This window comes from Gymnodraco acuticeps, unplaced genomic scaffold (genome assembly GCF_902827175.1).
Source record: "Gymnodraco acuticeps unplaced genomic scaffold, fGymAcu1.1, whole genome shotgun sequence".
Lineage (NCBI taxonomy): Eukaryota > Metazoa > Chordata > Actinopteri > Perciformes > Bathydraconidae > Gymnodraco > Gymnodraco acuticeps.
Window position 1 is genome coordinate 2,419,679 of NW_022990966.1, and position 14,135 is coordinate 2,433,813.

The 14,135-nt window shown below is 42.0% G+C and overlaps 1 protein-coding gene across 1 annotated transcript in view; it reads right to left on the reverse strand.

The window, feature by feature from the left end:
- Positions 1 to 1,536: 1,536 nt before the first annotated feature.
- Positions 1,537 to 14,135, reverse strand: part of atrn (attractin) — a 166,361-nt gene continuing 153,762 nt past the window's right edge. Inside the window, 2 exon segments of the mRNA XM_034235325.1 lie at positions 1,537 to 6,914; positions 11,556 to 11,670. Of these exon segments, the coding sequence (XP_034091216.1) occupies positions 6,790 to 6,914; positions 11,556 to 11,670 (240 nt within the window). The 3' untranslated portion in view covers positions 1,537 to 6,789.

Here is a 14,135-nt window from a genome sequence, read left to right on the forward strand (position 1 = left end):
GAAGAGGAAAGGATGTCATAAACCGTGAGGAAGATGAGGGGAGAGGAAGAGAGAGGAGATGAAACGAGAGCTAAGAGGCAAACGAAGAAGATCGGGAGTGAAAGGAGGAGAAGAGTGGGAGAGAGGAACTAAAAGAGACATGGAGTGAGGAAGGGAAAGGTGGGAGACATGGAGATTAAAGGGAGAGAAAGCAAGAAGGAGCGATGCAGGATAACTGGTGATGAATAATTGCTGGTGAGAACACAGACGCTCGCCGACACTCAGCTGCCGCCGCTTAGCTCGAGGGCTCGGAACATCAACAGCAGCATTAAAAATAGCAGCGATTATTTGAAAACAGGCCTGGGGAAAAGTGTATTTACAAATAATAACACATTTGTTTCATCCGACTGCGAGCTGCAGACGAGTGTGCTGGTGTGTCACAATGTGGCAATAATACAACGTGGAAAAACGTCACTTTTGATCTAAAGTGAGACATCATGACTCCCATTGAGCAGATTAACCTGCTTTAGTTACTTAAAAATATGATTTCTAGACAATTTCCACAAGTATCGCAACCATTTTATTTGACTGAACAGAGTTGAATGTCTTTCAAACTTACGGTCCTTAGAGGTTGGATATATGGAGATGAGTCCAGATGTGAACTCATACCACATATCAAATGGAGAGTAACATATTACTGAAATCCAGTTGCTGTGGATATCTTTACGTTTATGACCGTCAGATGATTGAAGTCATGTTATTGTGGTGGCCCTGACTATCTTTCCCCTATATGTTCCCGAGAGGATAAGAATGAATGTGTAGTTTTACCGGTTTTTATTGTAAACCAAACATTTTTTTCTCCCAAGGTGACACTATAGATCAACATTCAAGGGATCATCAAAGTGATTGGGATACACCCTCTATGGACCATGAATGTAAAACATGTTATGGCAATCCATTCAATATTTGTCAAATATTACATTATTTTTAATTTAATTAAAAACCTACACTGCCATTCCTGACCTTAAATTGTCAAACTTATAAGTAAAACAATTATACAAATGTGGTTGTAGATATTCAGGGTCCCCAGAGGATTGATGTGTTTGGTGTTAATGTATTTAGTAATATGCACTAACCAGATCACATAAAAAATCTGATATGTTCTGTTCACTTAACATTTTGGACACCCCATTACATTTTAATCTGCTGCCAAACTCAAACCAAATAAAAACGTTTTATTGAAACAGATTGCTATGAAATGTTACGAGGATCATTATGCTCCTCAGTGGATTTTTAAGACTCCCTGAACTCCGTCCAATGTTACACATCATGATGTGAACACAGCAGCCTCCAGGAGCTGAACAGGCTGGTTTTTGTCGTGCCACCATCAAAGAAAAGCTTTCAGATGCTACTGTACTTACTTTAAAGACATCAAACCAAAACATTTGCATATTTTGAGGAACCCACTCCTCTTGCGATGCAGGGAAATCCAAAGAAGCACAACAAGAAATGTTTAAAATTGGGTACAATGTAGTTATCAAGAAAAACAGCCATGGGTGGATTTTCACATTTAATAATAGACAAAAATGTTCTGTCATTCTTTTATGTACATCAGTAATTACAAGTTCAGTATGCTATTATCCTCAAGTTTGACATGTAGTTTAATCAGCTCCTAATGCTTGCTCATCTTTACACTGCTGTCTTACATACCAAATATGCTATGTACTGCAGTCACATTTATAAAAGCCTAGAGGTTTGCCATAAATGATTTTTCCAAAACCATTCAACAAATTTCATTCACAATACTTTCTCATTATTTACAAAAAACAGCTAAATTATACATATTAACAAACTACTTCCTCAGTATATATAATGCCGCTATACAAAGAGACAGAAAGAAAGAGAGGGCAATGTCACATTTTACAGTGACCTTATTCCAATGTTTTAACCTGTGCATTAAAGCATTTCAAATACATATAAATGCTGCCAGTGTTTGGGGAAACAAACTCTACTTGTATTGTAAATATTAGGAAGATTTCCAGTAAGTAATCACACTTTATAAATATGTATTTTCTGTACATCTATCAGTTCATACACTGATTAATAAGCTGAAATAAGGCCACTGTAAAGTCACCCGATAAAGCTTGAGGCTTGGAAAGCGGGGAACAACTCAAAACTCATTTGAATAGTTGTGGGGACCTTGGCTCGATGGCAGACGGGCTTCTTTCACTCGCTCTTAGATATTTTGAGCAGAGCTTCGCAGTTGGGCAGCTCTAATGGTGGCAATAAGTAATCATCTGGAAAATGTGAACTTTAGGACCCAGGAATCCTCTGTAATGCAACATCAAGTTCATTTTTACCAACAGGGCTTTGGAGCGTTAAACCAAACGAAGAAAGTAAGAAAATGTAACCTAATTGAGCCTGAAAAAAAGGTTTGTATTGTGCTCTTAGCTTTTAAATCACTTCTATGGAGTATCAGAAGGAAAGGCCTCTACATTGCAGCTGCAGTTGAAGGAAAGTAATGCATTTTTAGATAAAAACATGGAATCTAAACACCGGACACACCCACACAGGAATTTTCAGTTATGCCGTTTTTCTGATGACCTCAAAAGAGCTGAACTATGATCATTCAAAGTCATCCTGCCCACGCAGTTTTCCAGACCCCAACATTGCAAATTAAAAGCCATTGATCATGTGTTGAAGATAGGGCTGGGCTATTACTCTCATGCAGCCTCTAAACCAGGGAAAGACACTTGCGATGTTGCGAAATGGCGAGAAACTAAAGCTTTACGAGAAAGGAAATGAGACCTAAAGGATACATACAATGCAATGCATGAGCAGTAAACAGTCAAATAAACCAAACTAACGACAAAGATGTAGTGAAAAGCAACACAAATATAAAGGGCCACACACACAACTTGATTTCTGTCTCGTCACCAGGACGAAAACGCAGGCTGAGAGGGTTTTGCAAAAGTCTGGATTTGAGGGAGAAAATAGGACAGAATATTCATCATTATCAAGGTAAATGTGACAAAATCAGGTCGTACTGTCCAGCTTTACCACAAGAGGTCTCATTCAGTCCCGCCTGAGCAGGTGCAACAAAACTCACAATGAGGGAGCTGTCAATCAAGCAGATGCCCGCATATCTGACGTGCAATCAGCCCAAAATAAACGAAAGCGCATGTGTGGGAGGACCAGGGGTCAGAGGTCTTAAATTACTGTTGAAACTGCAACTTTTTTAATATTCTTACTCACTTTGAATGCTGTGAGGCTTGGCAGACATGTCAAAGAACTCAGTGTGGGGCTGCCGACAGAAGACTTGGGTCAAATAGTATTTACAGACAATATAGTTTGTTTTTCATCATTCTGTTAACTCTGTGGAAATAATCTCAAATTAAAGGGACAAACAAAGAGGAATGTGTAGACACTATCAGACCCAGAATCTGTTTGTCTGAACCATCAAGCAGAAAGAGATCCTGGAGTGTGACCTCCATCTTCCTTTCTGACATCTTTAACAAGGCAAACCAGCTCTAATGAGTTCTGACCTTTGACCTCTGGGCTCCTGGGGCTGACAAAGCGAGCTTACCTTAGTGGCACACATATTCCATATACATTCATTAAGGTAAGAACAAAAAAAAGGAGGGGAAAAGAAACACAATCTTCTTTCTTTGTGAAATTATTATCACAGAACATTTGAGTCCGCTGTAAAACAGATCTGAAGAGTTTCTTTGCAAAATGAAATCTCAGTGTGTGAAACTAAATAAAACTTGCAACAGGAGATGACAGCAGTGTCGCAGTTACCGGTGAATGCAATAATGGGATTTTTTTAAATGGAAAGAGAACATTAGTTTATTATATATATATTCCTACAGAAAACACATATATATGAGATGTTGTCTGATATCTGCTCCTGTTAAAGTAAGAGTGAAACATGTACACTTCAGGTCCGTGGGTTATGTTCCCTTGGCTCTGCTCAGTCATATTTCTACTCCAAATTAATTATTGCTTTTTTTAAAGCTGCTTGGAGCCCCACATTATTGTTTTCTAAATCTGGGCATCCCCCCTAAATAAAGCCCAGCAAGGTAACATTACAAATAAGGAAGAAATAAGAATAACTGAATCATGGGATTATGTGGATGAATGTGGCACCAGTCTGCCCAGGCTGAAGTATACTGTTGCCTTCTTTGAGCCACAGATCTTTGAACATGCTAAAATTGTCCCTCCCAAGAAGATTTTTGGAATTAAATAGCACCTCCAAACTATAGTTGGTTACCTGCCAAACACATTGGTTGTCTAGACAAAAAAAAGCTGCAAATTGAGAGGTAGAAGAGAGAAGAAGACTCCTGACTGAACTAATATTCTTAATTAATGAAGCTTTTGTCTTGCAATTTGTGATCACATGGACACACACAGCGGATGGTTGATTGTTATTTCCCTACATTGAGTCTTTGCAGAAGCAACTGTTAAGCTTTAACAAAGCATCATGGCTAAACGAGGATTCTCCAGTGGAGATAAGAGCGGAAAACGCCCTGATTGATAATGAAGAGTAGAAGTGAAGTGCTCTGCCTCCAGTGTGAACAGAGTGGGCTCCTAAGCCCTCGCTGGGGTCTCTGAGAGGAGCTGTGAGCACACCCAGCTCTCTATAATTACAGAATGTCAACTTTGTTCATGTTTTCTGCTCTGACCTTTTCCCAGTGCTAAAAGTGTGCCCTTTAAGCAGGCGCGGCGGAGCAGTTCTAGTATGCTGAACACCTGTGAGGGCCGGGATTTAAATACAACGCTATTATTTAGGGCGAATGCAAGTTATTAAAATTGTTCTATTACTGTACTTCTCTGAGGGCGGGAAGTTAATAACTTTGTGAGGCAGCAGGAAACATATTTTCTATATCAGTAAATGCCTCTGCCTTCAGTCAAAGACCTGCAGGTGTTATAGTATATATTGTAACTTATATTTTGCGAAGATTACCATAACAAGCCAATTAAAGTCTGCTCTCATATTCAGCGCTGAAGGAGAAATGATAGAAAGGCAATAAAGGCAGATCTGACACCCTGATGCTCTTACCAAACTGAAAATACTCGTGACATTTCAAAAAAGCTCCATTTTAAACTTGAGTTTCTTGTTCTTTTTGTGTCTCTCTCGTCTTGTTTTTCTTTATGTTTTTCCTCATTTCCCCAAGTTGACAAAAGAAGTAATGTTTCTTTACAAATGGACCAGTGATTTCAGATAATAAAGACTGTTGAAAGAGCAGAAAGAAAAAGGAAAGACAATTGTAAAAATGGGGCCTGCTTCACATAAGAGGAACATCCAAAAGACCGGGCGACACTTTCAAGATGCAATTGTTAGAAAAATCATTGAATGCTATTATTTCCCGTCTTGTTTTTTAAAATCACAAATGTCTTCCTTGAGATGTGGCCAATTTGAAGGTACAGTAGCATTGAACAAAGGTGCACATGTATAGCTCTGCTAGTATGTGTGTGTGCTTAACGTTCAGAGTGTACATGTTGGCATTCAAAGCTCCAATATGAACACAGACCCCAGTGAGTCGGGGGCTAATTGGGCAGCTGTAGATAGCTCAGGGACAGGGGACAATCGTTATCGAACGGCAGGGGAAGAGCAGGGGGGGGGGGGGGGGGGGACGGACATGTACTGCATCTGCGTTCAAGGAAGCAGCAATTAGATGCTATGGATTTCTTAGGCAACGATCACAGAGGATGCTGAACTGTTGCCAGGCTCCCTTCACGCAGATCAGCCTAATCACTGCAGTCCATCGGAGCCAGAGGATCTATGGGAAGCCTGTTTCACATGAGCTCCAGTCGCTGCACTGCCAAAGGGACAATGGCTACCCACCGGGAGGGGGGATTTCTCACCACCAACTGTTTGGTTGGGTGTGTTAGAGCCCTGCGTGTGCACCTGTGTGTGCAGGGCCATTGGCTTTCACTGCAACCGGTCGAGTAATTAGCTGGAAAGGTTTCAATCGGTGCTGGCTTACGATGCAGCCAGCCAGCGTGGAAGAGATGTAGCTGTGGTCTTGTTCTGTACCCGGCCTCGCTGCCAGAGAGCTGAAGGTGGGAAGGTGGTTGGTTGGTTGGTTTGCAGCCAGATGGCCACAGACTGGGAGAGAGACGGAGCCTGAGACAGGCCACAGAGAAGAAAGCAGGCAGAAGACACAGAGGCTCATTAGAAATGTCACAGACTCTTTAGATGGGCTTTGGCTGCACGGCCATGCTGAGCTGCAACATGACAGCAGGCGACAATGGGCTACAAATGGGTACAAGGGCCTGTTAAGTTGTTTTCTATAGTGTGTGTGTTTGTGTGTGTGTGTGTGTTTCGTGTGTGCATGCGCAGCTAGAAGGGTCCAGTTTGTTCCTGAATCAAAAATCAAACAATACAAAACAACAAATAATAAGTTAAGGAAAACAAAAATAAAGAGGGATGCAAAGTCTCTGGGTTTTTCAGAAACTACGAGACGAGGATCTCTTCTAGCAGCAAGCCGCGGCCGCCTCGAGTCCGACGACGAGGCGGTGTCGACAAATGTGAAAACTTTTCATTTTGAGGGGCGGGGTGAAGTCAGCACCCGCTCTGTCCCTCCCTCCTGCTCCAGTTTCTGTCTTTTAGTCCACAGGGACCCATAGTTCCTGTAGGAGGAGAGGGAGGGGAAGCCCGCTGAGGCTCCAGTCCGCCAAACCACTCGGCCCCTCACCAAAATATCCTGCGTCCCAGCATGCACCTCTGAGTCTCTAAAGAGGGAGCCGAAGCGGGGGCTGATGGGAGAGCTGTGGGTGGTGGGGGGTAGAGGAGTGACAGCGGGGTCAGATGCAGGTGGAGGGCTGGGCGGTGGGCTGCTGCTTGCGGTTTCTCAGACCTCCAGACTTCTCCTTGAAGCCCACACACATCTGCTGAGAGACGTCCACCAGCGCACTCGCCACTGCCAGACCTGCACAGAAACATCACAACACGAGTGTTAGGAAAACATCACTCGTCACCGGCTCGAGCTTCAATATCAGGATACATGTATTTATTATCCTTGCAAGAATGGAAGTAGTCATCACATACAGAGCTGCGTGGGACAAATAGTTTCCTGAATAGTGTCCTTGACATGTTGATATACAAGAGAGTGTTACAGTCACAACATGCAGAATACCGGTTCAAAGCAGTATTCAATGTTTAGTTCAGATTAGCTAAGGCCTGCGTAAGCAATAAACATGACAGCCTATCTCCATAGAGGCTGAATCATCATGTTAATCACATAGTTCTCATATGCCTAAAACAGTCCTGACGCTCTTCCAGCTAATCATACATCCTGTTACGTACACAGCTACATAGGGCCTTTATCAGCTGCTACTCTGATATTAGAAGAGTACATTCAGTATTTTGCCAACGATGAGCTAAAGATCATGCAACACATTTTTAACTCTGATCAAACTGAGCTGAGGGGGTGTCACTGTTTCAAACTTTGTTCGAGTTCGAATGAATGGCTCTTAGATAACAAGCTTTTTAATTAATGTGGGTGAAACCGAGTCAATCCTGTTAGGGAGTTCAGTGAAATCTCAAGTGACTCAAATGTAGGATTAATATTGGAAGAGTCACACTCCTGTGAATATATTGCTGGTAAAATGTTATCTAAGGGTGCCATGAAAATGAAGTTCCTCTGACTTTTCTGTCAAACTTCCCTGGTACACACAGGTCCATTGTCTTTCCCATTATGCATGTTCCGTTTGGTACAGGGGTTTGCCAGTTAATCAAGCTGCAAGGGATGCAATAATATGACTCATTATCTAATAACCATTTTAACTGCTGTTAGTAATGATGAATTATTAAAAAATATCAATATTGGTAGAACAATTACAAATTAAATTCAGATTTATTTTTTCAATATACAGTAGGTTAACTTAACACTGCAATAATGGCACTGAAACTGTATTTATTTAATATTATAATTCTTGACTTTTTAATTCCTTTTAAAATTGTGCTTTATTTTCCTTCTTATGAAATTCAAATTGCTTTTTTTTTGGTGTTTAAAAGATACTTAATAAATATACAGTACTTGCCTAGTCTACAGTAATACCACTTCCCCTACTTTCTTTATGCAAAGCAACAGTAGACAAATACAAAAGTTAAATTGTAGCATGAATACTCTGTCACTTTTCCAATACACACACTGATATACTTTTTCTAATCAGTGTGTAGTGGAACATTGGGACACACACACACACACCTCTCATTACCACATACAAAGCTGGTGAGATCATATACTGGCAGTGGAGGCAATCAGTTACTTACAGCACACTTCATTAGCATGTATTAATATTCTCTGAGCCATGAAATTCCAATAAACTCTATTCATCTCCAATAATGGATGCATTTCCCCCCGATCAACAACACATGGCCTACAGCGAAATATATAAATTCCCCAGGGAGGAGTTGCACTTTTCCTTTGAAATCACACGTCAGAGTCTTCAGTGAAACAGGCTGCAACTATTATTTTGTTTACATCTGAAAGTAAGACGGTTCAAAGCACTTAAATGACGCTCCGATGCCAATCAGAGATAATCTACAGCGCTGACCTCCTCTTGGCTGTTTGGAGAGTCAGGAAGGCGGCCATTTTGGAATTGCTCAACTGTAAACAGATGTGCTGTGAGGTTGTGACAGACGAGGATTCAAGAGAGACACGGCCAGATGGGAAACAAGTTAAAAGCATTATAACAGGAGACCCCCGCGAGCATGAGGAGGTGGTAGGAACACGACTAACATGGTCTCGACAAAAAGATGCCGGAGGGAAAGCTCCGCAGAGAGACGATTTGTTTTTACAAAAGGTGGTAATTAATAAGAGCCCGGGGCACGCTGATGGTCGGGGGACTGCAACTGTGGGAGGCAAAAAGGCTATAAAACACAGAAGGGGGGAAAATGACAAAAGGAATCAATTTCTTGTTTTGGGTCCTTGAAGAAGACAGAAAAAATAAGTTGTAAGAAAAGGCAAGTGAAGTGCTTAATCCTGGGTCCTATCAGACTGTCAGATAAGTGAAACAGATGAAGGACGGATGGGAATGTAAAGAGAGGAAGTCACACGGCAAAGGATGAAAAGGGCTCAATCCTCAGTGTTATCAGACAGGAGGAGGAAGAGAAATAAGGGGGAGAGCACAGAGAAATGCAAGACAAGACACTTGAATGCACTTTAAAACCAGACTTCACAGACAGGGAGGAGAAGAGGAGAAACAAAATCAAGAAGAGAGGGAAAGAGTGCTTCGAAGCATAGAGACAGAAGACAAGATGCAGCAGACAAAGGGATGATGACGGGAGGAAAGAGGGGACGACAACAAACAGGCTGCGGACGTCATTTTATCACAAAGCACTGAAGGACAGGACGAGGGAACCAGAGAGATGAGGAGAGATGTGAATGTGAGTCTTTAAAGTCAATACATCCATGTCACAGTAATCGTGCAACCATGACATTATTACTTTAAACAAATAAGACCATGGTCAACAGATTGTGTCACTGTCTCCAAACATATTCCATAATCCCCAACATTTCCTTGTTTTACTGAGTTATTTTTAACGCTTATTGTTTATGTAAGAGGATTTCACAGTCTGGGAAACAAAAATTACATTTTGTTCCACTGGAAATAACAAATGTTTGCTTTTAATGAGGAATATGTGTGTCAGACAGCAATGCAGAGATACATTCTGCGACATGAATGCTGTGTCTGAATTGAATACAGTGGAGAGACGAATACTTATTCTCAGATATTATATGTAAGACCATGTGCCTTCTTTATGCATGGCTGAATTAATCAGTTGGCCCTGGGGCAGAAATAGGCGATGGGGCCCTCTGACCTCCACCACTCCCGAGTGGATGGAGCACGCAGCCTTCAAGCTCCCATTAAGTACAGGCTGCAGTACTCCTGTACTCCCTGGGCCCAGGTTTACTGTGTGTCAATTAGTTCACTTTCTTTAAGAATATGCGCAACGTGAGCTCAAAATATATAATATAACACATGTCTTAGGACTGGATTTTGACACAGAGACCCTCTGCAACAACAGATAATAGATTTGCTCATTAGTTTATTGGAAATAAGTTATTTAGAATTAAAAAAATGTATTGATAAAATGGCTCATTCGTTAAAGGGGCCCTGTTTCAGGTTTCACATGTCTCCATGATTTATTGCTCAAAAAGCTCTTTATTTTTCTCATTCTGCCTGTGCTGCAGCAACTCTTTTCACCCTCTGTCTGAAACCAGAGCCCAGTCCGCTCTGATTGGTTAGCTGGTCGGCTCTGTTGTGATTGGTCAACTGCTTAGAGATGTCCCGCCCGTTAGCCTATCACGTACAATGTGTTGGAGCGCTAGCAAATAAAATGCTTGTGTTACATAGTGATGTTACTTGGTTACGGAAGTAAATGAAGGAGTCCAAATTAAGGAAAGGGCAATATATATCGTCTTAGATTTTGGATATTGTTAAGTCTTAAGTGTTGTTTTGTTCCTGGTTTAAACGGTTGAATTACAGTAAAGTGATGTATTTTTCTGAATATAATAGACTGTTACATTATTTCCTTTAGCTGCTTCGTTTATATCCATATTACTGATGATGATTTATCAAAATTCTCATTGTGTTAATATTTTGTGAAAGCATCAACTTCACAATATGTCAATTTGTCAAATATGTCAAAATGTGATGGATGATTTCCTTCACATTGCCCTGTCCGACTGCAAATATCATAAATGTAGATCTGTTGGCAAGTGGCTCACTTCGCATGGTTTACAGACTAGCATGAACTCAGTTGTCTTCATCTGAAACCCATGTTTTTGTTACTGGTTTGACCTTAAATTAGTTCTGCAGTACACACTTCTTTTCCCTGCTGAACAGCTCTCCAGAGAATATCAATCTTCCAATTCTGCTCTCACAAGGTAACTGCGATGAAAAGAAAATGAAGCTTCTCCGAAACAATGAATACGCCCCCTGCAATAACAAGAACAAGAAACAGAGACAAGTTCCTGTCATCTTCAACTCTCTCTGAGATCCCTCATTGTTAAGCCACAATATGTGATGACACAACACAGGTTGATATTGTTTATGTCTCTTTTATCAGGTGTGAAAAAGTTATTTGATTGATGGACTGCAGCAAGAAATTATTGTTTACCCGGCTAAGAGGTGTCGCTTAAAAGCCAAATATATAATCACATTGAATTATATTTCTAGACGTTTGTCAGACAGCATAAACAGATTAATCTGTCAACAACTTATCACCAGGTGATGTCTGCAACACATCATTTTGTTGTTCAGGAGGAAGAAAAGGATTGAGCATTGCTGTTGTTCGGGTGTTTTAGTGAAGACTTTACGGAAAGGACCTGAAATCTCTAATATGGACAGAAATCATGTGAAGATGTCTAAGTGTTTTCAGTTTTATCACGAACCTTTGGACACGTTGAAAACTTCTGTAGGAAGGATAACATTAAATAAATAAAGCAGAATAAAAACCAGGTAAAAGCACTTCATCAGATGGAGGAAGGAAGGTGGATGACAGAACAACAATCAAACAAAGATGGATGACGTGAAGGAAAGAAATATAAGCCAAGTATTACCAGACTGTCCTGGAGGAGGGATGCCGCCGGTGCCTCTGGGTAACCGCACAAAGATGGAGAGCACAGCAGCTTTGTTTCCAAAGCAAGGCTCGAGGGCGATGGGCTTTGGGACGGACTGCGGAAAGAAAAAGAAGAACGAAATTACACATCACAAGCCTCCCTAACCCTGGTGAACACACACCATTTGCAGAGGCACGGATAACCGAGGCTTTGCTGATACTGTTCTTGTTTGTGTCAGCAACATGCACAGCAACCAGAAAAACACAACTGGAGAAACAGAGACTGATCTGCAGCCATACATTGGATTCTCCTCTCCCGAAATCCCCCTACTGTGCAGAAATTCATGACAATGGCGCCTGTGAGCAGCGTGGGCCGTGGCTGGATATCAAGTGGCTGCCCTGGGAGCGCAGATTTGTGTCGGCGGTGCTGTCGCTGCAGGCTGCCCGACTCCTGACGCTCTGATACCAAGGCCTCCTGTTTACCAGCAACTCATCCGTATGTGGGGCTGAGCTTTCCCTGTAAACACTGCTGCTGCTCGCCTGGTACAACATTCATGGAGATACCTCGATACAGGATATGGATATGAAGGGCACCGACACCTCAACTGCATACAGATAGCTCGGCATCTATCTATATCAGGGGTCTCAAACTCAAGGCCCGGGGGCCAAATCCAACCCGCGACTTCATTTTATGTGGCCCAAGAGCTTGCAAATAATATAATACGTTTATAATATGCCCATAAACTACATGTCCCACAATGCATCTCGTTTTGTGACATGCACACTGACGAGACTTGCAATTATTTGCCTTGGACTTCTGCTTTCAGACGTAGTTAATTACTAAGTTATTATCCTATCTGATAATAATCCAATTCAGAGGCAATAATGTAATACAATACATTATTTTATATATATATTATATATTTATTTTATATAGTTACAACCGGCCCTTTGAGTGCAACCTTTATGCGAATGTGGCCCATGATGAAATTGAGTTTGGCACCCCTGATCTATAGGGATGCACGATATTGTTTTTTTGAAACCGATACCGATACCGATAACTTCCTGCTTCTCAAGACCGATACCACAACATTTTTTACGCCACTAATTATTTTAACGCGATTAACGCATGTGTATTTTTTTCCTTGGCCGCCCCGTAGTTTCAGAGCGTATCGAGTTTAAAATACCATCTACAAGCTGATGCTGACAGCCCCGCTCCTGCCGCCCGCTTGTGGCAGACCACACTTCCACGCTCACCGGCAGGCACCGACTGGCCATCTGGAGGACCGGGAGGGTGTGTGTATGTGTGGCCCGAGCGAGCGAGAGAGAGACCTTACGTGCATTGTTGTTGTTAGCATCTGGTGCTAGCTAGCTGCGCTAACGGATATAAGGAGCTGTTTAAATGAAAACAGAGGAGGGACATTTCGCCACAACTGCGCCGAGCACTTGACTTTATGCAGGAAGCCAGACAGTGGGACAGTGGGATAGTGTGCAACATGATTGCAGCGTCCAGGCAGCTCCGGTTCGAGCATATGCCTTGAGTTGCACATAGCTCCAACGCCCATACCAGCGACGACATGTTTGTTTACTGTACTGGCTTCACGGCCGCACACCATTTACGTCACAGCCAGGCATGAGTTAGGGAGCGCTGGATTTGTGAAGAACTCCCCTCTTCCTAAACCACTAATACCACAGTACTGGCAAAACGGGAGGAGCCGAGTGAAAAACAAGCGCCTCTCATCCCAATCCACCCACACCGCAGTATTTTTTTCTTTTTTTTTACCCAAAAAATATATTGTATATTATCGGGGCTATTAATACTGGTATCGGGATGACGTCACAATTCCTATTATCGGGCCGATAATTATCGAGCATCCCTACTGATCTATATCATCTATTATCTGCAGATCTATCTGTCTGTCTGTTTGTCTGTCCGTCTAACTAGCTATAGATATGTCTGATGTTGGCTTGTCTCTCTATCTATCTACATATTTATCTATCTATCCATCTATTTATTTACAGGTCTACCCTTCATGTCTATCTGCTTATTTGTTCATTTGTCTATCTATTCATCCATCAATATATCTATCTGTTTTGAAATCTGAGCCGGACAGGAAACTGGGCCATGGCACGGTTTCAGACAAACACACACAAAAAGTGCAATCCCTTCCTTTGCCGGTCTTTATTTTCTGGAGAGTCGAGCTTAAAGCCCCAAGAGGCAATGCCGCAGGAGTGTGACACACACACACACACATTACTCACACCGCAACACACAGCTATTCACACTGACGCAACTGTATAGACACCCATCTTTCACCTTTTCACACACACTGCTGTTCTCCTTCTCTTCCACACACACACACACACACACACACACACACACACACACACACACACACACACACACACACACACACACACACACACACACACACACACACACACACACACACACCACACACACACACACACACACACACACACACACACACACACACACACACACACACACACACACACACACACACACACACACACACACACACACACACACACACACACACACACACACACACACACA